General features: G+C 48.5%; 1 protein-coding gene across 2 annotated transcripts in view; it reads left to right on the forward strand.

Moving 5' to 3' along the window:
• Positions 1-23,472, forward strand: part of LOC135902583 (uncharacterized) — a 61,547-nt gene extending 38,075 nt beyond the window's left edge. For both annotated transcript variants that reach the window (XM_065432766.2, XM_065432768.2), the window contains exons 2-3: positions 14,717-14,998; positions 20,262-23,472. In XM_065432766.2, coding sequence (XP_065288838.2) covers positions 14,717-14,998; positions 20,262-20,633 — 654 coding nt within the window. In that variant the 3' untranslated portion in view covers positions 20,634-23,472. The remainder of the gene's footprint in view (positions 1-14,716; positions 14,999-20,261) is intronic.
• Positions 23,473-23,937: the final 465 nt, after the last annotated feature.

Raw genomic sequence — 23,937 nt, forward strand, 5'->3', positions numbered from 1 at the left:
TCCAGCGATCATTTCGGCTGCCACACGCAAGAACAGACTGAAGAAACACAAGCAGCACTCTAGACTATTATTGTTTTTCATCACTAGCCTTATTGCGGCACGACGTCAGCAAATATTGCCCTGTGTCATGGTGGCACGGTAATGTCTATGACTCCATGTCTGGCATAGCGAGGCGATTGTAGCCTCAAAGTAAAACATCTTGGCCCGTATCAAAAAAAAGTTCTTGTGCCAGAATTGTTCGTAAGAGAGAAATTACAGCCAATCTTGATACTGGGCCTGTTATTAGCAAAGGCGTCCGAACATTGCCAAGGAGCCAGTGCTGCCACTCTCCGAAGCCAGTTTTCCCCGACTTCCCTAGGTTTTCGCGGAATGTCTTCATTTCGTGAATATGATTTCTGCAATCATAAATTTTTGTTTGTGTTATGCAAATTACTGCACACATTCTAGTTTCAAATTATGTCTAAGCTATTTTTAAAATATTCCAATAATGAAATCATATAACTCAAGCTGTAATGATTCCGGAGTTCAAGTTGTTACGCTAACAACAGAGCTTCTTGCTTGAAGCCATATTCGGAGAAGATGTCAGCACGTGTATACTTTGTTGTTGGATGAAGTTGTTTTGCACAGAGTTTCCAACATGTGCGTTGAATCTGCATAATTTTTTTCTCGCCCTTAATTGTCCCCATAAACAATTCTGAGCCAGAAATCGGCCGAGCGCTTTTTATATTGCTTTCACTACCTTTCCCTCTAATGTCCCTAGTATATGGGCCAACCGACAGCTTTTACCCTGCTGACGTCACGTGACTTGCATAATAATTTTGACGTCACCACTTGTGAAGACGGCACACGAAGTGTCAGGAAAATCCCGGAAAGGAGCACGTGCTTGTCTTGTCTAATTATCAGTGTGGTTTAAGGGCCCTTTAACCCTCTCCTTATGTAGAGTAGTAAATCGGACGTGCGTCTGCTTGACCTCCCTACCTTTCTTTCGTCCTCTGTCTCTCCCTCCTTTTGTGCACACATTTCGAGAATTCGCGCTAAACATCGGAAACTACTAAAAACTGTCGACCTAGTGGCGCGCACTTATGTTGCTTCGACAGCGTGTACCTCTTTCTTGTTCTCTACGTATTATCGAAGCGTCTCGATATGTGGAGCCCCCCCTCCCCTCCCCCTCACTCCCCAGCGAAGTGAGCGTCATTCCTCACAAGAGGTCAGGCTTTTCTTTGCCCTTTGTAGCGTGGTGGCTGGTACGGCTCTTTCTTCTTGTCTTCTTTTTTTTTTCGATTCGCGAACGTGCAGCAATCTCTGAGGTGAACACGACTCGCAGTTATTTCTCTCTCTCTTCTTGCCTTAATGTTTATTTTTCTGTTGGAACGTGTGCCGATAACGTGGGGTGACTTGTGCCGTAGAAATCGCCGTACAGCTCCACTCGCCAATCCGCACATGTTTGTGCGACGCGAAGCGTGAAAGACAAAAAAGGCAGCGCACTTCGTGGACGTCGCGAAACTATCGGGCATCGCTTCCTTATCGCGCCTCCTTCCGGACCGCTATTTTCTCTTCGCAGTCCAAGGGCGGTTACGTGCCGAAACTTAATCGTGCCAGCGCGACAACGAGTATAGTGGAGGCCATGTAAGGTCGAGATGCGATCACTGGTCTCGTACCGACGTGATCGCTGGTTGTTCTTGCGGCGTCTGGGGTGCATGGAGTTCAATGACCGCGACTCTTGTCGCACACGTTACGTCCAAGACATGAAGCTGTGTGGTTCGCCATTCTCTTTGAGTTCGCGCCCGAGAGCAGTTGGGACGCATTGGCCTAGCGCCGGAGGGTTTCTGTGTATTGTGCCCAATGCCGAACGAAGTCACGTTAGCGTAACTGTGCCGCCAACTGTGGCGCATGTTAAGAATTTATATGGCAAGACGTAAAAAAGCCTTGCGATGCGAGTTGTACGTTTAATTATTTACATTCCGGGATTCTAGATGTCAAAATGACGATCTGTTTATGAGGCACGCCGTACTGCGTGACTTCGCATTAATTTTGACCGCCCAGGGTTCTTTAACGTGCACGCAATGCACGATCCATGAGCGCTTCTGCATTCCGCCCTTTCGCATCGCAGCCAACGCGGCTGAGATCGAACCCGCTTTCTCGAGCTCAACAGCGTAAGGCTATCATCATCATCATCATCATCATCATCATCATCATCATCATCATCATCATCATCATCATCATCATCATCATCATCATCATCATCATCATCATCATCATCATCATCATCATCATCATCATCATCATCATAATCATCATCATCATCATAATCATCATCATCATCATCAGCCTGGTTACGCCCACTGCAGGGCAAAGGCCTCTCCCATACTTCTCCAATAACCCCGGTCATGTACTAATTGTGGCCATGCCGTGCCTGCAAACTTCTTAATCTCATCCGCCCACCTAACTTTCTGCCGCCCCCTGCTACGCTTCCCTTCCCTTGGGATCCAGTCCGTAACCCTTATTGACCATCGGTTATCTTCCCTCCTCATTACATAACGTAAGGCTATAGGTTCCGCCAATGAGCTACCATGGCGGAACCGAAAAGGATCAAGAGAGACACAGAAATGAGATAGATAGATAGATAGATAGATAGATAGATAGATAGATAGATAGATAGATAGATAGATAGATAGATAGATGAAAGGCAGGGAGGTTAACCAGACGCGCGTCTGGTTTGCTACCCTGTACTGGGGGAAGGGGTATAGCGATGAAAAGAGAGAGAGAGACGGACGAAAGACAGAAGAGATGTAGGGACGTTAGCGATAACCGAAAAATCTGGTTTGTTGCCCCACACTGGGGGATGTGGGAGGGAAGTTGAAAGATAAGAATGAAACGGAAAAAAGACAAACACACAAAACAGGGCACACGATCGCAGCGCAGGGTAGAGCATGCGTTAAGAAATGTATGACGGTTCCTGTCGCATCGCCGGTGCGCTTGTGCTCAGGAACCTTGCAACGACACCGGGGCTTGATCCCAATATGCATAACTAGTGTTATTTATATCTTGGTTTGTGCGAGCTTTACCTAAAAAAAGTATAGAGGACGAATTGAACATTGGTAACGCATCCAGTACATATAATGGAATAATTAACACACAGAAGTGTCGATGGTGATTGTTGATGATACTGGCAATGCCTAAATGAATGACTGCTTTTTCACATGCTTCGGTGTTGTAATATACAGCACGCTGGCTTGTGTTGCTGGAAAATATGAATTGTGGAAATTAATTCTCGATTACAAAAAGTTTAGAAAAGAAAGCACGATAAACACATCTGTTTGAAACCCTGCTTTAATGAAATACTGCTCTGTAGCTTCTGCAGCGGCCGCTCACAGATGTGGAACAACGCTTGTCTCGAGCCCTGGAACGAGACATACGGCGAAAAAAAAAAGTAAAAGTGGTGTGTGTGGCGGGGGGGGGGGGGGGGGGGAGGGGAGATGAGGGCGACAAAGAAAGGCGCACTGACAGCACGAGAGCCAACTACGAGCTGAGCCTGGAAAGAGAACTACCTATAACCACATTCATCACGTGATATCAAACACTTGAGATAGACAACACTACCAGACTAAACTTCGGCAAGCGTGTTGTGTCCGTCTGCTAATATGGTTGTGCCCCTGTTGTTGGGGCAGTGTTTGATATCTCCCAGGCACTGTGGTTATTAGAAGTACTTTTTTCCAGTAATAAATGAGTTGAGCGCTCGTCTTCTCAATGTGTGTTTCCTTGCCCACGTGTTCCTTTTTTTTTTCTTTCGCGCCATATTGCTTGTGCCCGCACGTACGACCAATTCTTTGCTCTACGTCGCGATGTCGTTCAACGCCCAGCATTTGAAAATGTTATGTTGCGCCACACGATGTCGAGGAACACCGCCTCCCTCCCCCCCCCCTTTCCCCCCTTCCCCCATTCGAAATAAAACAGATGAAGCCGAAAAGGAAGAACGTGATACAGAACTGCCTTTCAGGATGCAGTTCAGGGACACGCACGCATCATCGTTGGTGCAAGTACACACAGTCGACGCGAACCAAACAGTCCGCACCTGCGCGCGCGCTCACTCGCATTGTTTTCTTTACACGCGAGGGCCTGCTGTATATATTTTCCTTCTTCTTCCGTTCGCCATTCGTTCCCAGCGATCGGGTGGCTCAACGACCACGTCGAGTCCGCAGCAGGCATGCGACGTGCCCGCGCCTCACTTTGGGTCGTGACGCGGCTGGTCGGCCGCCACGATACCCCAACTCTCTGCAGACGTCCGAGCGGCGGACAGAACGAGTCGGGAGACGAGCGGCGAGGTGCGGTCGGGTAAATATATCGGCACGACCGTCGTCGTTTCCGTCCCCGTGGGGTCCGGCGAGCGCGCGCTCTCTCACGACGCCCGTACGTGCGTGCCGTCCTCGGCCCCCATCGACGAGACGGCCGAACTCTCGCGTTCGTGCGTTGCCGGTCAAGGCAACGGCGCCGTCGAACGGCACGACGAACCGAGCGGTGGCGCGTCCTCCGAATGCCGGAGTCGAACGCCGACGACGATTGGAGGCACGCCGTGCTTGTCACTGATGCCGCGGAGCGCCGATGGGTGCAGTGCGTGGCTATGATCTTGGGGAGCCGCGCCGATAGGACAACGCTGGTGTGTCACGCTCTAGTATAGCGTATATGTATACATATATATAGATGGTATGCATCGACGCCATCGAAGGGGTTGCCGTGTTGTGGTACTAGCGCGGCTGCTATAAACAAGAAACGCACAGCAGGGCCGCCGGTGTAACGCTGCGATTCCTTTCGATAGGTTCAATGCCTCCCTTATCGTCATTCACCGTTCACGGCCGGCTGATCCCGCTGATAACGTGCGCGGAGCGCAGCTCGAACGTGCGCTCTGAGCACTGACCGCCTTGGTGAAAGGGCTAAGTACGTGAGGTCACTTGAGAAGTATCTATAGCCTCAATTAGGGGAGGGGGGTGCCATATTTGGTGGATTTCAGGCTGGATAAGGCATAAGCGTGGCTTTCGTGAAATCTTATTCGGTAGTTCATGCTGAAAGGCTGAGGTTAAAAAAATAAAATGAGAACCTGAAGCTTAGTAGAAACTAGAAGATCTTTGAAGATTTGGTCTTGGGCCCTTGACTTGTCTTTCATATGGTCAAATAGCTAATCGCTTCGCAGGTTCTTTATTAAAAACTGAGATAATTTTTGAATACCTCTTTTAGTACCTTCTTGAGTGCCTCATTATCTAAGATTATGTTCTCGAGATATGAAACATTCTTTCCTCTTCATTCATTTAACAATTTGGCGTTGTCGACTGTACTTTTTGCCAACGTTCGCAACACATCATAAATAATTAAAGCACGAAGACGGTCCAAAGAAGCGAAAACTGCGAAACCGGCCATTGCCGAGTTATAGTGTAATGCCTTCTATAAACGCTAGGTTAAGTGATGTGAAATTAAGTCAGTGCAGCGGAAAGGAGATGTCGGTATTAATACGATTTAAAAAAAGAAGTTATGTCGACAAGAGTGATTACTAGACTTCGCATTTGTTATTTAAATAGGGGCACGACGAAAATATACGCTATACAGTTGAATACGCGCGGCTGGGCCAAATATAACCACGGCGGCAAAGTATGCAATGGGTTGTACGCGAATAAATTTAACTGTAGCGAGCATGGCCGAGCGAATCTTGCCTTCCGTACACTGCACAGTATTTGTGGAGTGGTCGTAGATCGGCGCCATCACGCTGGCTGTCGAAGTGATCACGATTTCTCGTAGACACTTGTGCCGACGCGAACGGCGGTGCGGGTGTTTTTTAACGTCGCATTTGACGCTGCATGGAAGCGCTGCGATTCGTCAGTTGACAAGTCCAGCGGGAGGCGCCACCGGCGTTTTTAAAAATTTTTTTAAATGTTTCTTTTAACAAATGAAGCGCGGTCGTTCTTGCAGCTATACCACTGCCGGCTGATCTCGTCGACCTCTGTTGAGATTGTGCATTACTGATTTTGTTCGAGTGTTTCTTCTTCTTTTTCAACCACGCGCAGATCCGACGCGTTCTTTTAGCGGGGAGGGACATCATCGAAGGTGATCGAGCGCGCGCTTTCGAAAGCCGTAGCCTTTAGTTTGAACTCATTCTCTTTCCGACTCTGTTATTTTCCTTTTCTTTTTCACGTTTTCGATTTCACGTGCGACTCCCCGGTCAGTATAGCAAAGGTTGTCGGGGAGTGGCTACTAAACGTGTTATCACGACACCGTTCGCATCGCCAGTATAAAGTTCATCCTGCGAATACAGCACAATGATTTTTAACATTTTACCGTAATCTTAATAATTTATTATTACAACGAAGCGGTAGTATTATCGCATATTTAGTTAACTGGCTGACCGTGCTTTGTCAAGGTCATGATCACAACTTATTTATGGTGCAAATATCGTTGGGAACTACGGCTTCCCAACGAAATCGACCAGAGTTGTCGGGGGAGGAGAGGGTGTGCTTTAATGGAAACTGACCTGAGTAATGCGGAGAGTTATTTGTAGAAGAAGAAAAGAAAGAAAGGAAAAAAGAAAGAAAAGAAAGTAATAAATGAATGAATGAATGAATGAATGAATTAATTAATTAATGATTAATGTGATCGCCCCAGTTTACTCGACACCAGGTAGGAAATAAAGATAAGGAAAGGCACGGAGGTTAACATGGTCCCACCTGTTTTGCAGCTCTACACAGGGGAACGGGATAGAGGGCAGGAAAGGGAAAAGGAAAGGCGTTTAAAACCTTACCTCCATAAGCAGGCTGAAAACAGTTATTTAAACTCGCTCATCGAGTGATCAAATAACATGTAATAAAGAGACGTGCCGCGATGTTTCAGTGGCTGTGACGTTCTGCCATGGTCGCGGTTTCTTTCAATTACAACCGAGCGGCAGTCTTATCGTATGCTTAGTTAACTGGCTGACCATGTTTTAACAAGGCCATGACCACAACCTATACTTATTTAGGGCGCGGATATCCTTTCAAACTGCGCAGAAACACGGCCGCAAGACTGCTGTGGCGGGTGCATTTAAGTGGGACAGAACAGGGACAGAAATACCCGTGCTCTAAGATTCTGAGTGTAATTAACTTGGACATTTACGCTACGTCATTCCTCTATGCCGTTCGACTCTTTACTACTACTACTGCTATTACCCACCGTGGTTGTTCAGTGGCTATGGTGTTAGGCTGCTGAGCACGAGGTCGCGGGATCGAATCCCGGCCACGGCGGCCGCATCTCGATGGGGGCGAAAACACCCTTGTACTTAGAGTTAGGTGCACGTTAAAGAACCCCAGGTGGTCGAAATTTCCGGAGTCCTCCATTACGACGTGCCTCATAATCAGAAGGTGGTTTTGGCACGTAAAACCCCATAATTTAATTTTTTTGCTAATAATAATCTAATTTTTATATCCACTGTCAGGACGAATGCCTCTTCGAACGATCTCCAATTACCCCTGGCTCGCGCTGTCTGATTCCAAGTACTGCCTGCAAGTTTTCTCTTTAGGATGCGACTGTTCAGGATGTTAGAGTCTGTAAATTGAAAAATCAGTGGAGGCTCGAGTACTCAAAGCCGCGCTTGTGGGCAATACGCGGCACTGCACACGTACGATGATCAGTGTTGCTTAGCTCAGTCAACATCGATATTTTGCCAGAGCATGTCGGAAATTGGCCCAGTTTGTCGTCGTCTCTTTACAGTAAACACCGTGCTGATAAATGAATCGTGTGTTCTTCCCTTTTATGCACAATACATCATGCATGAATCCAATAAGGGTTGTGACTTTTAATTTCCAGCATCACATTTAGGATGCCTCGTGCATTCTCAAACTATTGGATGTCCCGCCTTGGCAGTACACCGTGGGATGAGACGGGGTGTTGCAAACCCATTTTGCAAGAATATCTACATATTCTGTATTCGGCATCTACAAACATTCACGTACCTTTACATGGCGTGCACGTAAAAAACGAGTGGGCACACTGAACACAGGAACTACACTGTACCGGGCCCTACGAGGGCATTCTAAAATAGAGTAAACTATGCGATTCGCTGTATAAAGCAGTATAGCGAGTATGCTCTAATGTCTAACGGCATAACCGCTGCAAAGCTCTCGTGGCCACTCTGTTGCGTCTAGCTATGTCCATTGCCCCGCTCGGGGTCTTCCGAAGTCATTCTGTGAGCCACTGCTTCCACGAATTCGCTGGCCTTATTCCTATACAGGAGGGCGTCACGACCAGCACCGAACACGGGTCGTTCTATTCACCGTCTGCTGCGCGATGCGCACGCACTTCGACTTCCGCGCGCGCGCTCGACACGTGATCGCCGCCCCCCAAGAAAACCACCCGCGGACGGAAGCGGGCCCAACTCGCAAAACTTACGCCTAAACCTGCTTAGCGGCGAGCACCGTGGATGGGAGCGTCGCCAATTAACTGCGGATTGACCGCACCATACTCGGCGCGTATCTCGGTCAACGGGCGTCGATTTTCGCGGTCTTCACCGATGCGCTGCTGCCACCGCTGCCGTGGCGTCAGCCAGCGAGCGAGAGATCGTGTCTCTGCATATCTAATAACGGGGGGGGGGGGGGGGGGGAGGCGACGCGCGCGCAGGCGTTGTTGCGGGCTCGGACTTCGTGACGAGATGCAAGGGCGAAATGTGCACACGCCTCCTCCCTAACTCCGCTGCAGTTCAAACGCAGTGTCGTAAGAAGCTCCCGCGGCGCGCCGCTATACGTGCGTTGAGGGTAAGCAAAGGTTTAACGCGGATGCGACCGCGTCTTTCTCCGCCTGCCGATATCCACGGGCGTACACGTGTTGCTGATGCGCGCGGAGAGAGACCCGGCGGAACATCACTGTACGATATCTGGAAAGCGCTGCGCTGTGTACTTTGTGAGGGAAACCAGTAAGATTGCAGCTCCGCCAACGACGCGAACCAGTGACGCGATAGCTGGCGCAGGTCCTGCACTGTTTCGTCCTTTATCGGTTGGAGTAAGCGTTCGAAAATGCGTGCGAGAAACCTTCTTTTGTGCAGAAGAACGAAACGTTAGTCAGCGATGCTTCTATCCTGAGTCGTACTTGTTTGTGTATAGGCTTTGAAGAAGCGGAGAGAAGCAACTCTTTCTTCCTCCTCTTTCATGTCCTTCCTTTCGCTTGTTGCCACTTGCTTCCTTTAAATTGTTGCACTTCGGCGCTGGCTTACGAATAGGCTGCACAGCGTAGCCTGAGCCAACCTTGGTAACGAGAGCTCGAGAGGCCATGCGCAGTATTGTACAGGCACAAAATAGGCGGAGTGGCGGAGAGGTAGAATCTTCAACTGGCAACCAGTGGCTGCAAAATTCAGCTCCTGCGGTGCCCCGCGACTTTGTTTCTTGACCAAAGCCTGGGCCAAAATAATCTGGGATTTCAGCGATGTGTGCCGGCGGCGGCTGACACCATCGGGCATTAAAACGACTAGCGGAGTGAGCAACAATGACGCTCGCCGTAAAAACACCACTTTCTTTCTCTGTGGCCAGTAGTGGTACGCAATAACGGAGGCAGCTCCGTATATATTTGAGCTGTTGGGAACTTCTTAAAGTAATAAATGGCTTAATAAGAGTTGTTATAACGTTGTGACGGCCGCGGAGGTCTGTCTTCTATAACATTCTGGCTCATTGCTGATTTGAGTTCGTTTCATCATCGAGTGTTGTTTTGCTGTCCGCGAGTAATCAGCGAGCCTTAGCTTCCGGAACTCGCCTTAGGTTACCTTTTTAGGTTAAGCGCTTCTAATTCTTTAAGTTTCTTCTTTTGCCTTCCCGCCATTTCCTCTGGACGCGTCTTAGTTGATCCCTCTGCCATCTACTGCCGGACAGGGTGCTGTGTCTGATTTCGACGATGAGAATCTGCTTGAACTTCAGCAGTGCTTCGTGTGACACGCTCATCAAATCACAGATTACGCAATCAGGAACGCCTGATATTTCGCAACCCATCATAAGACACGTGTGTTCGCGATGCGAACGGCGATAAGTCAACTCACTGAAAGACCCAACGAGAACAGGCCCTGCGGCAAGTGTTTTGCCGCATAACATCATTGCAAAGCCAAAAAGCCCAATTGCGTGATCATCGCGTGCTTGTCTCGATACTGAAGGCGGCGAGCTGCGCTTGCCTGTACGTAACTGATCGCGATTACTGTGACTGCATGTGCGCACGCATACGTTTAAGTATACTCTAATGAATAATGAGCTGGGAATTTCTCCTTGGGTCACAAAAACAATCAAAGACACTAAGGCAATGAGCGCAGATACCTGCAGATGCTTGAATTGTGGGTACACGTAGAACCCTCGGCCTGAAGTAGCTCTACGCAAATAAGAAAAAAATATATATATATTTGTAAGAGGGGCCTGGCGCTTGGCGGACGTCCAGCAACGCGGGAGGTCGCATGACCCGTGCGCGTAGGAGTCGTATTGTGTTTGGCGTGCTCTTTTGCGATGGTTGGTGTAACGCACGACCGAGCCAGCCGGAGGGGCTCTTTCAGCTCAGCTGGTTTTCCACCTTGCTCAACTTGGGAGGGGGGGGGGGGCGGCCGCGCCCGTTGCACAAGAGTTAAAACGCCTCTTGCCATATTTATTACGCGCGTTTAAGCCGCACCCCTTAGCCAAGTGCCAGACGAAGTGACCCGTGTGTGCAGACGCGTCTGTCGCGTATGTTGTGTCACTCCAAACAGCGCGTTTCTCGGAGACACGCAGGAATTCTCGCGTGATCCCTGCGCTTCTCTCCACGCGGGCACCTGGCGGGCAGCCGGGAGCGTATAATCAATGCTCTCGAGTGCCGACGTCCGATCGCGCTTGTAAATGATCACGATGGAGATCGACTTGAGCGAAATTACGCCTGTGTATACGGTCGGCGATTGATGGTGCACGCCTCGGACGAAAAGCTACCCATCCTCGAGACAATCGACTACTGACGCGCGGTTGCGTACGCGCCGTAACCGTGGAGTCGCGGTCGCTGGAGAACCTGCTGTGGGAAGCAGCGTTTTCAAGGTTACACGTGTGCCGAGGTCTTCCCCCGCCGACAGTAATTTCTTTTTCATTCCGCCTTTATGGCACGGTGTCGTTAGCCCACGTGCTTCGCGTATGAGGATGCGCTCGTGGTTGCTGTAAACTGGCTTTCACTGGTTCGTCGTTACGCCTAAGCGGGCACGTCAGAGAGTGGTCGAGCATTAGCGCCCACCCTGCTTAATATGAACGCCACTCTCAATGCCCGCGTGTACCATGAAGGGTGCTGTCATGATAACGTCAGTATATCATCCATTCGAGACCCCCCCCCCCCCCTCTCTTTCCAGGCCACCCGGTTAGCCATGGCTAATCGCGTTGGCTCGGCTTAGCATCATTCCGATGTGATCCGCAAGGGTGAAGCGGATAAATATTCAGCACAAGTTCAACAGACTTGGACGTAGTGCATGCTCATCATGTTGATTTTTTTGCGCGAGAGTTACGGAACGCGCACGTAATCCAAGCGGCTCTTGGCGTATATATAACTACTGTATGCAGATTCGCTAATTATTTGTCCTGCGTAATGAAACTGTGGGAGAGCGCGTGGGCCCTTGTGTCACGCTTACGGAGCTCGCCTCGAGCGCTAATTGCGCTGACAAGCCGGCCTTGTTCGGGGCGATTTGCTGTGGGGGTAACGACGCGGAGTGATTTTTGACCTCGAGAATTAGGCCAACTGTCTATTTTGTGCCCATCCTTTAATGATTTCGCTGTTGTGCCGGGCTTGCAAAGAGCTGTCAGATGATCTTTACATGACGTTACTTTTTATCTGGAACTTATTTTGATGTTGCTAGGGTCAGGGTCGTCAACAGCATGAGCATAAAATAGTTTGCGGATTGTGCAGAATTAACGGTTCCTTTCGGAATGATGGAATGTCCGTTACAAAGCATGACACCTGCACGAAAACAAAATACCTTCTTAGTACACATCCATTCGGTAATGCTGGTGAGATATGCATCCAGGACAAAAGGCGAGGGTAGAAAGACGAGGTGAATGAGGGCAATGAGAAATAGCGATACCGCGTGGAATTAATGGGAAACAGTCGGAAAAAGAAGTCGGAGATTCGGGTTTCAGGCGGAATGTTCATCGACTTCTGAATATGCCCGACCATAAAAATCGATTTGCGTGAAGGACAGCTGCCTAATTCAAGCGAATGCATTTAGTTCATGGGCTTCTTGTGAGTGCGTATGTTTCAAGATGTAATTCGCCCCTGTGCATACTTTAAGAAATATTAAACATGCCTGGAGATTCTGCGCCAGCGCCAAGTCATAAAAAAGGGAACGAGAATATAGGCTGTAGGAAGGTTTGGACTGGGAAGTGCAATATTGAAATCATTGATTTATAGTTAATAAAGAAACAAACTAAGGAAACAGGAAAATGTAGAACCGTGTGAAAAATTTGTGAAGGCTCACGCCGACACAGGGATGGACATCTTTTTACACTCACTTTAGTCGACTTCTATAGCACTGCTGTCTGTATACACACCTTTGAAAACGACGTGCCCTCTTAGATGAACATGATGGTCCATAGACAGTGTGTAGATGTTGCGGCGTAAGCCTTGCTTATCTAGTACTGACATATTCGTGCTCCTAATGTAGTTGTAATAGACATTGGTATAATGGACACAATGTGATACAATGGGCGTTACTAAAGCTTCAATATATATATATATATATATATATATATATATATATATATATATATATATATATATATATATATATATATATATATATATATATATATAGTCAATTGCAGGCATGTTCTTACAAGGCTAGATCCGCCCGTAGCTAGCACCATCCTCCTATTACACTAACACGAAAGGTTCAGCACTGGTCGCTTGAGCAAGTGGCCATCGAATCTTTGCATTTAAATACGGACGTCGTAAATGAAAAAAAAAATCCGGCAGAACCTATTTCACGACGAATGTCGACGTTAATGCGATTAGCATTGGAGCAACGTAGCGACACACCGTATTGCCCACGTCGAAGCGTGCATGCAGCTGGGCTCCTCTATCGTGCTTCCAATTGCACACGTGGCGTCATCTAACGGCGCCGCCGCGAAGTCCGCGCGTGGCGCGGGTTCGATTCCGCCGAGCATCGAATAAACTTAAAAGGATATTTTCACGAGATAGGGGGGGGGGGGAGGGGGCTGGGCTGGCGATTAGCATTCTTAGGGTACTTCACGAACTTTCCGAGGTCTGTCTGTCTGTCTGTCTGTCTGTCTGTCTGTCTGTCTGTCTGTCTGTCTGTCTGTCTGTCTGTCTGTCTGTCTGTCTGTCTGTCTGTCTGTCTGTCTGTCTGTCTGTCTGTCTGTCTGTCTGTCTGTCTGTCTGTCTGTCTGTCTGTCTGTCTGTCTGTCTGTCTGTCTGTCTGTCTGTCTGTCTGTCTGTCTGTCTGTCTGTCTGTCTGTCTGTCTGTCTGTCTGTCTGTCTGTCTGTCTGTCTGTCTGTCTGTCTGTCTGTCTGTCTGTCTGTCTGTCTGTCTGTCTGTCTGTCTGTCTGTCTGTCTGTCTGTCTGTCTGTCTGTCTGTCTGTCTGTCTGTCTGTCTGTCTGTCTGTCTGTCTGTCTGTCTGTCTGTCTGTCTGTCTGTCTGTCTGTCTGTCTGTCTGTCTGTCTGTCTGTCTGTCTGTCTGTCTGTCTGTCTGTCTGTCTGTCTGTCTGTCTGTCTGTCTGTCTGTCTGTCTGTCTGTCTGTCTGTCTGTCTGTCTGTCTGTCTGTCTGTCTGTCTGTCTGTCTGTCTGTCTGTCTGTCTGTCTGTCTGTCTGTCTGTCTGTCTGTCTGTCTGTCTGTCTGTCTGTCTGTCTGTCTGTCTGTCTGTCTGTCTGTCTGTCTGTCTGTCTGTCTGTCTGTCTGTCTGTCTGTCTGTCTGTCTGTCTGTCTGTCTGTCTGTCTGTCTGTCTGTCTGTCTGTCTGTCTGTCTGTCTGTCTGTCTGTCTGTCTGTCTGTCTGTCTGTCTGTCTGTCTGTCTGTCTGTCTGTCTGTCTGTCTGTCTGTCTGTCTGTCTGTCTGTCTGTCTGTCTGTCTGTCTGTCTGTCTGTCTGTCTGTCTGTCTGTCTGTCTGTCTGTCTGTCTGTCTGTCTGTCTGTCTGTCTGTCTGTCTGTCTGTCTGTCTGTCTGTCTGTCTGTCTGTCTGTCTGTCTGTCTGTCTGTCTGTCTGTCTGTCTGTCTGTCTGTCTGTCTGTCTGTCTGTCTGTCTGTCTGTCTGTCTGTCTGTCTCCAACAATTTTCCCGCCAACTTGGCTCACTGGAAGTGTGTAGTTTGCGGTCTGATGGATAGCGCGTCGGGCTGTTGTGCAGAGGGAACAGTGTTCGAAATGAACCGTCAGGCCAACTTGAGTCACTGAGTATGTGGCAGTGGGTACACGCTGCTGTTCAATGGAAATTTCTTTGATGCGAACTTGAAGTAGTAGGTATGTGCCACTCCTTGGTGTGTGCAGTTCTTCAATGAACCTGATGCCAACTTGGATCACTCGGTATGTGCCACTAGCTATATGCGGCATTCTTCAGTGAACCTTTTTGACGTGTCAATAAAGCTTGTTTCTCTCTCTCTCCCTCTCCTTGGTGTGGGAATGTTCCTGGGAAAGACATTTTGCGGTATCCGCACTTTTACGTCTGACCACATGACATACGAAGGCACAAACGGGACCTTTGGCTTCGCTGTCTCTGCAGGTGGCCCTTGTATCCTGCTTTGCGTCCGTCACGTTAGCGGCCGCGCCCACTCACGGCCCACCGCCGCCGCCACCGAGGCGGCCGAGCCCGTACTCGGCGTTCCGCAGCATCCGGCCCCCCATGTGGTTCCGCGTGGAGCCCTCGACCAGCCGCCGAGCCGAAAGCTTCGTCGAAGTGCCCAACCTGGAGTCCCCCGGCGGGGACTTTGTGGGACACCCGCTGGACTACGGCAGCAGCCTGAACTTCGGTGGCCCACTTGCCACCTCCGTGGGTAAAGTGAAGGTAGGCGAGGGAGAGATTGCAGGGAACCCGCAAAAGATTGATGGTCGTAAGTCTGGCATGGTGCGCTTCTAGCAACGACGACATACGAAGCCGTACGCGCAGACAACATGGGCGAACACTTATAACTGCACCGAAATTTAACATTAGTGCCCTGTGTAAGCCACCCTCCTTGAGGACAAAGAAGCATGGGTGTTGCTGTCCCAAGTGTCAATCACGTCACACACCCCATGACAATGTCCGCGGCACGAATGCACGTCGGGATTGAGAGAAATACTGGAAGATTAGCGGATGCTGCAACCGCAAGGTTTGTGACGTACTTAGGAGTATTTCTTGTCGGACTAGTTTGTGAAACATAGTTATGAGAAGAGGGACCCAAATTGACATGACATACACAGAGAAAGACAGAGAATACAATACAGAAAGTGTGTTGCACTTGCTCCTATGCATCGCACGCATGGCACATTTGCGATCGTAATGGCTGAATTTTAATTAAGAAGTGGTTCGCACGGGCGAAATTCATGTGGTCACGGTGTAGGTATATGTTGTCGCGTTTGTTAAGGCCGCGCGTAGTGCTGAAAGTGTACATAGCTAGTACAGGGCACGTACACGTTGCCAGTACTGTGAACGAAGCAAGCGCCTTCGCAGGGATTAACCTTGGGAATTTTCGTGAGTAACTTGCAATGCGCGAAAAAAGTTGCGCAACGTATTCACCTTTTCGCTAGAAAGAAATGGGATGTTCCGGAAATATCCGGCAAGTGTAGGGGAACGGAGTGATAGACAGCGGTGCGCAAGGCACAGTACGACGAATTATATGCAATGACGCGTCACAAACAGAAAATTCATGTTGCGATAAAACTGAGTCCTCATATCGGCGCCTTTATCAGCGGTCCATGGACAAACATTTGTGTTGCAGCCGGCAAAGGGGTTTTTGGCGTTAGTTCTCAGGCGACACGAGATGCAATGAGGGCTTTGTACTTGACTTTGAATATATGTGCGTGCTTTTATCCTGTGCGCATAAATGATCATAAGCTGCGTTTCGTGTCACCTTTAACCAGTTTTTAAAGTGGAGAAGCGTTGAAAGACTGCGGCCAGATTAATTTCTTAAGCTTCCATTAAAGAAAGGAATAATATCTTCAGCTTCCGTCATCCCAGTATGTACTCGAGTTACAAGATGAAATCGCGGGACGAAATACATTCCGCAAGATTATCTGCCTCTGCTGAACTATATGTGACCGGTGGGTACCCGTCTATACAGCACAAATGACCAGTTTATACAAGAGAAAGGAATTGAATAAGGGAAGAACACTGCACTCTAAGAACAGTTTACACCCTTTGGCTTGCCCCTTCTGCCACAAAAAAATAATCGTCATCTGCCTTGATGCGTTTCCTTTCTTTATCGCTGCAAGCCCGGAACTTTCCAGTGACGAACGGCACGCGCGTTATCAGAAGAGGCACTCCAAAGGGTGTAAACTGTTCTATGCTGATAACGCGCGTGCCGTTCGTTACTGGAAAGTTCCGGGCTCGCAGCGATAAAGAAAGGAAACGCATCAAGGCAGATGACGATTATTTTTGTGTGGCAGAAGGGGCAAGCCAAAGGGTGTAAACTGTTCTTAGAGTGTGCACGTTGAAAAGAAGACAAGAAGAAAATGCCACGTTGGCTTTTGGTTTCTTTCGTGGAGGCGTGGAATAACCGACGCAAGGACGACGAAAGAGACGGTCACGTTTTCACTATAGTCGTGTACAACTTTAGAAGGCAGCAGCTTTTGCCCCTGAAAGGCGGATGCAGACGAGCCTCCACCAATGGGCGCGCTCTAGAGTGACGTCATGAGCCAGATTGCCGGTGAACCCACCGACGGAAAAGATGGCAGCTCGCTCTTCGAACTGGGCGAATCGCATCAGCGAGACTATCTATTTAGTCGCAGAGACATTCGGGTGCCGCACTTCGGTCATCAGAGCGGGGCCTCTCCTGCCTTCTTAAGTTGTACCCGACTACTGAGAAATCCTATGGTTAACGAAAACTTCAAAGGTTAACGCAAGTGCAGGTTCGGGGTCCTTTCACAGGTGATATGCAAGCAAGAACTGGCGTTCGCCTGAAGATAGCCGGGATCTAGACGGCAAGCCCACTTGGACTATAAACAACCTGACGTTGTTGACATCTCTACCCTCTTTTTCCTTCAGGGGGGTTCTCAACAAAGAGGAACCCCAAAGGGTTTTTTTCCTTTGTAGTGTGGTGCTATCGTCAAGCGGGTGCCAACTTTATATTACACGGAACCTATTTTACCATGCAGATTTCCACAGAACACGAATTGAATTCTGGGATTTTACGTGCCAAGACCACTATTTGATTGTGAGGAACGCCGTTGTGGGTGACTCCGGATTAATTTCGTAGAACTCATTTACATAATACAGCTGTGTATGACAGGTGTGCGCTACCTTTGCGACTATAGTTCCACTGCGACCAGTAGCGTGACGGTACGCACACAGAATGAAGAATATGATAAGATGGGTGTGTACTGTTGGCACGGTTGGAAGCTGGTGGTCACTTCGCTGCGTATTATTGCGACTTATGAGCGCGGCTTGCCACGGGCACTTGAGTACTCGCTTCAATTATGGAAATGCCGCTGCTACAAGTGTTATACTGCAATTTTCTCGCCAATAGTACTACTGGAAGGCGCGCTGAACGTCGTTTCGGCGAAGAACTCTTCACGGGCGTAATGATTTTGTTGCTGGAGATTGAAACAATGGCGCTTCTGGAGTGCTTGTTCCGGGAGATAATTGCGCACGATCAATCGCGGTCCTGTTTTGCTCCCGCGTGCCTCAAAGTCGTGTGCTATACCGGAACCCTTCGCTCGTGTGCCCGTTGCACAAGGCTTTCCACTTAGCGCCATTCCTACTCACACACGCACACGTGGTGATCGCACCTGCTTCCTGGTCGTCCGGCTTTTCCCGCTGACAGCCAGCGTTCGCAGTGGCCCTAACCTATCATTAATGCGAGCTGAGAGCTCGATGTCGACTCGGCCTTGTAACGTGCCGATTCTTTATTGTTCCCCTGCGGTATTTACGTCGATTTGTCTTACTACGTTTACGGCGGCGGTGACATGAATGGCCACGTGGCTGGTCCTCCGACCGCTATTATATCCATCATGTCTTCGGAAAAGTGATTGGCATAATTAAGGGTTGGCGGGGCTCGCGTCAAATTTTGGCGATGGGGATCGATTAATGATGCGTTTGACTGGCCGATTTGGTCAATGATTGCTAATACGCTTGAGCACGGCATCTCGACGTATCTGAGCATCGTAACCAGTTACGGCACAGAACCTTGAAAAATAATGATTTTATGTGCTGTAATACCCTCTAAAGAACAGCATCGGGGCCAGTAACACAAACATATAAATGCCAGAGGAATGAATTGCTTTCGTACGTGCAGCGTGATAGCAACACCATTGTCAGCAACAAATAAAAAAGTAATAGATTCCATCAAAGTTCCAGGCACGTTGAAGGAGTTGTATCAGACAACTTTGCGACTTTGACTTAACCGTATTTTATTGCCTTTAACAACGCCATTCATGTTGCACGAAAGATCACTTCTGTGCTTTATGTGCACCTTGAAGGCAAATAGATTCTGTGTGCACTTGCGATGATAGTTAAGTGAACATTCATCTGCGCATGTACGTGCCCCGTCTTACTTTCTATTAATAAACCAGCTCAAAAGAAGAAAGAAACTTTCACCTATAGTCGATTACCAGCGCACTGTCGTTCGCTTGATTACCGCTGGTCTTTTATTACTTCCTTGTTCGCTACACTCTGCAAACTGCGCTGATCAATGCCACGTGTCGATCGCGAGGAAAGTCTGTGCATGCTAAACAGAGCATGTAAATGAGAAAGCAGTGTGCTTTATCTTCTTTGTTTAATTTCGAGGCGCAGTACTTTACGGCATAGCAAAGAAAAAAACAAACTTATAGATATGAGCACAACCTTGCGTCCTGCTGGAAATCCAGTAAGGCTTTGTAATTACAGTTAACTTGACTCCGCCTGCTTAAGTCAGCATGCCTATACGCACCGGAAAGACGGCTGGCTGCATATAAGCATGCTCACTGACAGCTGAAACTAAGATGAAAGCGTTACTGAACGTCTTCGTTTTGACTTCATTATGCACGAGTGCATCCCAACAGGATAGTGTCTCGCCACTGCACTGCCACGCGCATTGCTTGCGTTGCATATTATTAAAGACGGCACAAAACAATCAAGTACTAACATTCAAGTGATACGTTCGTTCACTTCATTGGTGCTATGTACAGCTTCGAATGTCTTGTCGTCACAAATTCAGTACCAACTACGAGCCGGCACCGAAGGAGCAGCGATGATTAGTACAGCGTCCGTGACCGATGTGCAAGCGCGCCTTATTGGGATTCGCATCTTTGTCGGCTTAAAAATCTGTTGTACTGCGTGCTACCCATATTACTCAGCGATGGAAAGCGTTACAGGTTACATCGTTAACAAAATTGTCGTTTGCATGCATGTTCACAGGCAGCAACTTTGTGCACGTCTGAACAATGCTATTTAAACACATGAACTAACGGGCGGCGCGCTGTTTGCAAGCGGGTATGTGTTAACAAAAGCAACAGCAATAAAAAGCTCACAGATGAACGGCTAGACCCAACTGTCGCTGCTCAAGCGTTTGATTCCTCAACAGCGACAACACTTGTGCTAGTACTCATACGCTCACCACCTGCCCGCCATAGTGCAGGAGATGTGGAAGATGCGTGCTTCGGCGTTGTTACTAAGTTATTTGAGCTCAGTTCATCAGCCGGGCATTGGTGAGGTGTGCTTATTAGGGCCTGTGACGTGTTCTGTGTGTGTCTTCTTTTCTTTTTTTGTGGCTGTGCCCTTGCGCTACATGATGCCATCAAGTTGTTAATAAGCTTCGCAGAAATATGCCCGTGGAGCCGCACAGTTCTCTAACAGCGCCACCGAAGCAGTAGTCCCGCTGGCAGAGCATTGGTAAGCGTACGTGATTTCGCACAGAGTGTGTGGTCGGAGCAAGTGTGCGCGGTATTGGGCGCAATCAAGTGCTGCTTGAATGTTCTAGGTTGTTAAAAACGAAGGGAGTTGTTCGAAGGTTGTCGGTAACACTCACTTTCTTTGCCGGAAGGAAAAATAAACGCATGGGCGAAATTAACGCCAGAAATAACGAGGTGTACAGCTACGGAAACGTAGGTACATTAGGAGAAAGTGTGTTCACAAATTTGCGAAACATCTGCAGGTGCTGGACTACGCGAGTCGACTGAACGCCGAGGACGGCAGCAACAGCCGCTACGGCAAACCGCTCGTCAAGCCCTACGAGAGCATCTACGAAAGCAAGTCGCAGGGCGGCCAGAAATACACGAGCGCCACCAAGAAGCAGAAGCAGCTGCCGAGGCCCAGTTGGCGGTCGCAGGGCGAGAGCAGCGAGAACGAGATCGAAGGCTCGTCGGTCGGCGGCGGCGATGTCAAGGACGGAGCGTCGCCGGTGCAGCCTTCCCAACTCGAGGACGACCACCTGCCACCCTTTGACTTCGCAACCTCCCGGAGCGGCGAGGACTCGAGAGAGTCGCCTTTCCCTGAGGCCGGGGAGATGGCGGGGTTCTTCTTCTGATCAACCTATAACGGTGTTCGCCTTCGGCGATTCCGTACTCTGGCCGCAGTTCTCGCTCCTGTTAACAACATAGCGAGAGCGAAAGCGAGTGGACCCCCCTCGTTGTGTCGCGACAAAGTACTCCTTCTGACAGGACAGTATAGCGCAAGGGTTATTGAGCGGATTTTCTTTGGCTGAAGTACTACTTCCGTGCCGGGAGTGGAAGGATCGCCGGTGAGACTTAATGTGGCTGCCGTCTAGGGCGGAGACGATAAAGCGTTTGGGTGGTTTGGGCGGTCTCCTCATTGCCGTAAAGTCTGGAAGCTTGGAAACGTGCACGACGTGGCGCTGGCGGTTGCACAGCCCGTGCGCTCGAACGCAGGCTCCGGCAGGGTGGCAGTGATGCCAAGCGCGTTTACATTCTCAGCACTTGGAACTTTGCGATTGAACCATCGGCGTAATTGTGTGGCGCGACGGCTGTGAACTAAACTGGCCTTTTGTCAGGCGGGCAGCGTTGCTTGAAGCGGTGGTTTGGTACGGATAGCTCCAGTCATGAAGCTTCCGGAGGCAGAGGTACTCGTTTTGGTTACATTGGCTGTATTGCACGGCGTAAGGGGCAGTGAGTGGAAGTATATCTGACAAAGTGTACTGAAACAGTGCCGACGATGCGCGAACGTATTACGATGGGTGGCAATCTAGTTCACCATGTTTAGGAATGCATTGTAACGTTGCCCGTTAATAGCCGTGTAACACTGAATAGCGTTAAATAAAAATTTCAACGGTAGCGATTAATCTACGCATAGCTAACAACACCTCGCTTAACGTTTTTCCGTTTGTTAGATGGAGAGTTAGAAGTCCTGAGAGTGCAACTATGAACGGCCAAATGAAAGTGTATTCACAAAGTCTGGCTTCGTTGTGTTAAGAACCGGTGCCTTCATCTTTCTTTGCTGGTGCGAAGCCTTGGTCTCTTCGCTTGCCATTCAGGACGCATTACTTATCCTCACACGTACGTACGTGTGTGGGCGGGCGCGTACGTGCAAAAATGATGTAGCAACAACGTAGTGGCTTACCTTCGTGTGATGCGCGGCGTACCGTTGCAGTCAAACGCCTTGACGCCGTGCCGTTCGAATACGCGTCGAGATTCCTTTGCCAGTAAAGAGAAGAAGAATAAAAAAAAAGGTAGAATACTCACGCTTCAATTTCTAGGCCACGAACAAGACTTGTTACGTCCCCCGTGGAATATGGACGCGAATCCCAGTGACCGGCAGAACGACATATACGCCCTACCTCCACGATTAGCATGCGAAATACACTGAGGACGAGGAAGAAGACAGAATACGCCAAGACCCTGGTATATAGTGTGTGCAACCGCGAAGCGTCTGATAAGATGCGCTGATCCGTCATACGGCTAGCAACTGGGGCCCCGTATAGAGTGCGGAAAAGTTGCTGCTCCAGCTAATCTTTGGCATAGTACATGTCGCCAGATGCACTGATCTTGCAAATCGTCCACTCGTTTACTTCGACTTGGAAATGGCGCGAAGTAGCCCTTGATGTACAAGGACAAAGCGGAAGTTACCGATGACTTGACGACAGCAACTGCACGTTCAATTCGCTGAAGAACCGTGGAGACGCCGTCGAGGGCAACTTTTCATTACTTGCTTTCAGGAAGGTCAAAGTGATTTAATTCGGCCTGCAGAGTTATTTGACAGGGAATAAGAAATATGTTTCCTGCGTGACCTGCAAACAAGTAAAGGTGCGTTCCTGCAATCCTGCTGAACTTGCAGGCTTTTTCATCTTGTGCAAGTTGCGTTTCCCAACACGGAGGATGACCGTGGTGCACGGAGTCCCCAGAATCGTACGAAACGTTAAATGTATACATGTACTCCCACTTAGTTTTCTAACTTTAACTTTACGTGCGGAACGATAGCGCAAGAGTGTCGAAGACAACTTTGAACAAAAAAAAAAGAAAATACCTTTTGATGGATGTTTGTTATGTTTGCACTGTTCGGAAAAACAGATAGCATATGTGACCTAGGACAATGCTTCAAACACCTTTTTGTGGTGCGAAGATGTTAGTGAACTCCTGTGCAGTATGTAAAGATTCCTACTAAAGAGTGCATTTTCGCGCGCTCCTAAAGTAAGTAAAACGTTTTATGACGACAACTTGCAGTGGCGCCATTCGTAACTATGTAGAATAATATAAAATCCGCATCGGAGAGTCGTACAAATTGCGAAGCATGTTTTACACGCCATCGCCTCAGTATGCCCCATTCTACAAAAGGAAAAGCAAGGGTTATTGCCTGAGATTGCGCAGCTGCTTTAAGGTACTCGAGCTTTTGCTTGTTCAATTTGAACGCAAGAAAGTTATATTGAAAAGCCATTCTTCCGTAATCGTAGATGTCGTAGGAGCGTTGAATGCTTGTCGATCAAGAAATCTTGACTAGAAGCAAAATCAGGCCGCGTTATTTTTAGTGCGGAGCGTGCTGTCCTGTTTTCCTATAAGTGCACCTATGCTTGAAGCAACTTGAAACGTCCTTCCATCTGCTGTATATAGATTATCATCTTGTTTATCTGTGTCGTATCTGTTCTTTGTGGTGTGTAACGGCAGTTTCAATCATAAATAGTGTGTAATGTTGTGGTTATGGACACGAAAACTGCTGTCATGTTTATGTGCTTGCCGTGCTTTGCAGAAACACCCACGCGATTTTTATGAGGGTGAATCACAGCAGCTGTTTTTTTGTTTCGTGAGACATATTATACTTCTTTTTAGCCTACATCCTAAGAAAAAAAATGTGAGTCGTGTGCGTGATACTATGTGCCTGATCACAGTGTTGAAATAAACCTTATTTTACGTACAAAATGAAGCTCTGTTCTTGAGTCTCTCGCTTAGAACAGTCTTATTTCGGAGCATCTGCTAGGAAAGCGCTGCCTCAAGTCGAAAAAGAAATGCTTTCAGATCTGCTTATTCATTCAAAGTCTCTGCCGGTAAAAAGTGCCATGGCTGCAGCTCTTGTTCCTGCGTTCTCTTTGCGATTGCATTGTTGTTATACGTTTCGTTTTGGGTTCATGACGTTTACGTCCATACTTCATGCCAAAAAACACACACTATGTGCTCATGGCAGTGACATGGCGACATTAAGTGGCACAATATGGTCTGGTGAAGCGAGACATAGATGCCCGGAGACGGCGTGAAGAGGCCTGAAGAGGTGATATACGATTATGATGATGATGATGATTATGATGCTGCTGCTGCTGATGATGATGATGAAACGACGAGGACGACGACGATAACGACGACGTCGACGGTGATAGTGTTTGGAGAATA

Source organism: Dermacentor albipictus, chromosome 3, assembly GCF_038994185.2.
Source record: "Dermacentor albipictus isolate Rhodes 1998 colony chromosome 3, USDA_Dalb.pri_finalv2, whole genome shotgun sequence".
NCBI classification, from domain to species: Eukaryota; Metazoa; Arthropoda; class Arachnida; order Ixodida; family Ixodidae; genus Dermacentor; species Dermacentor albipictus.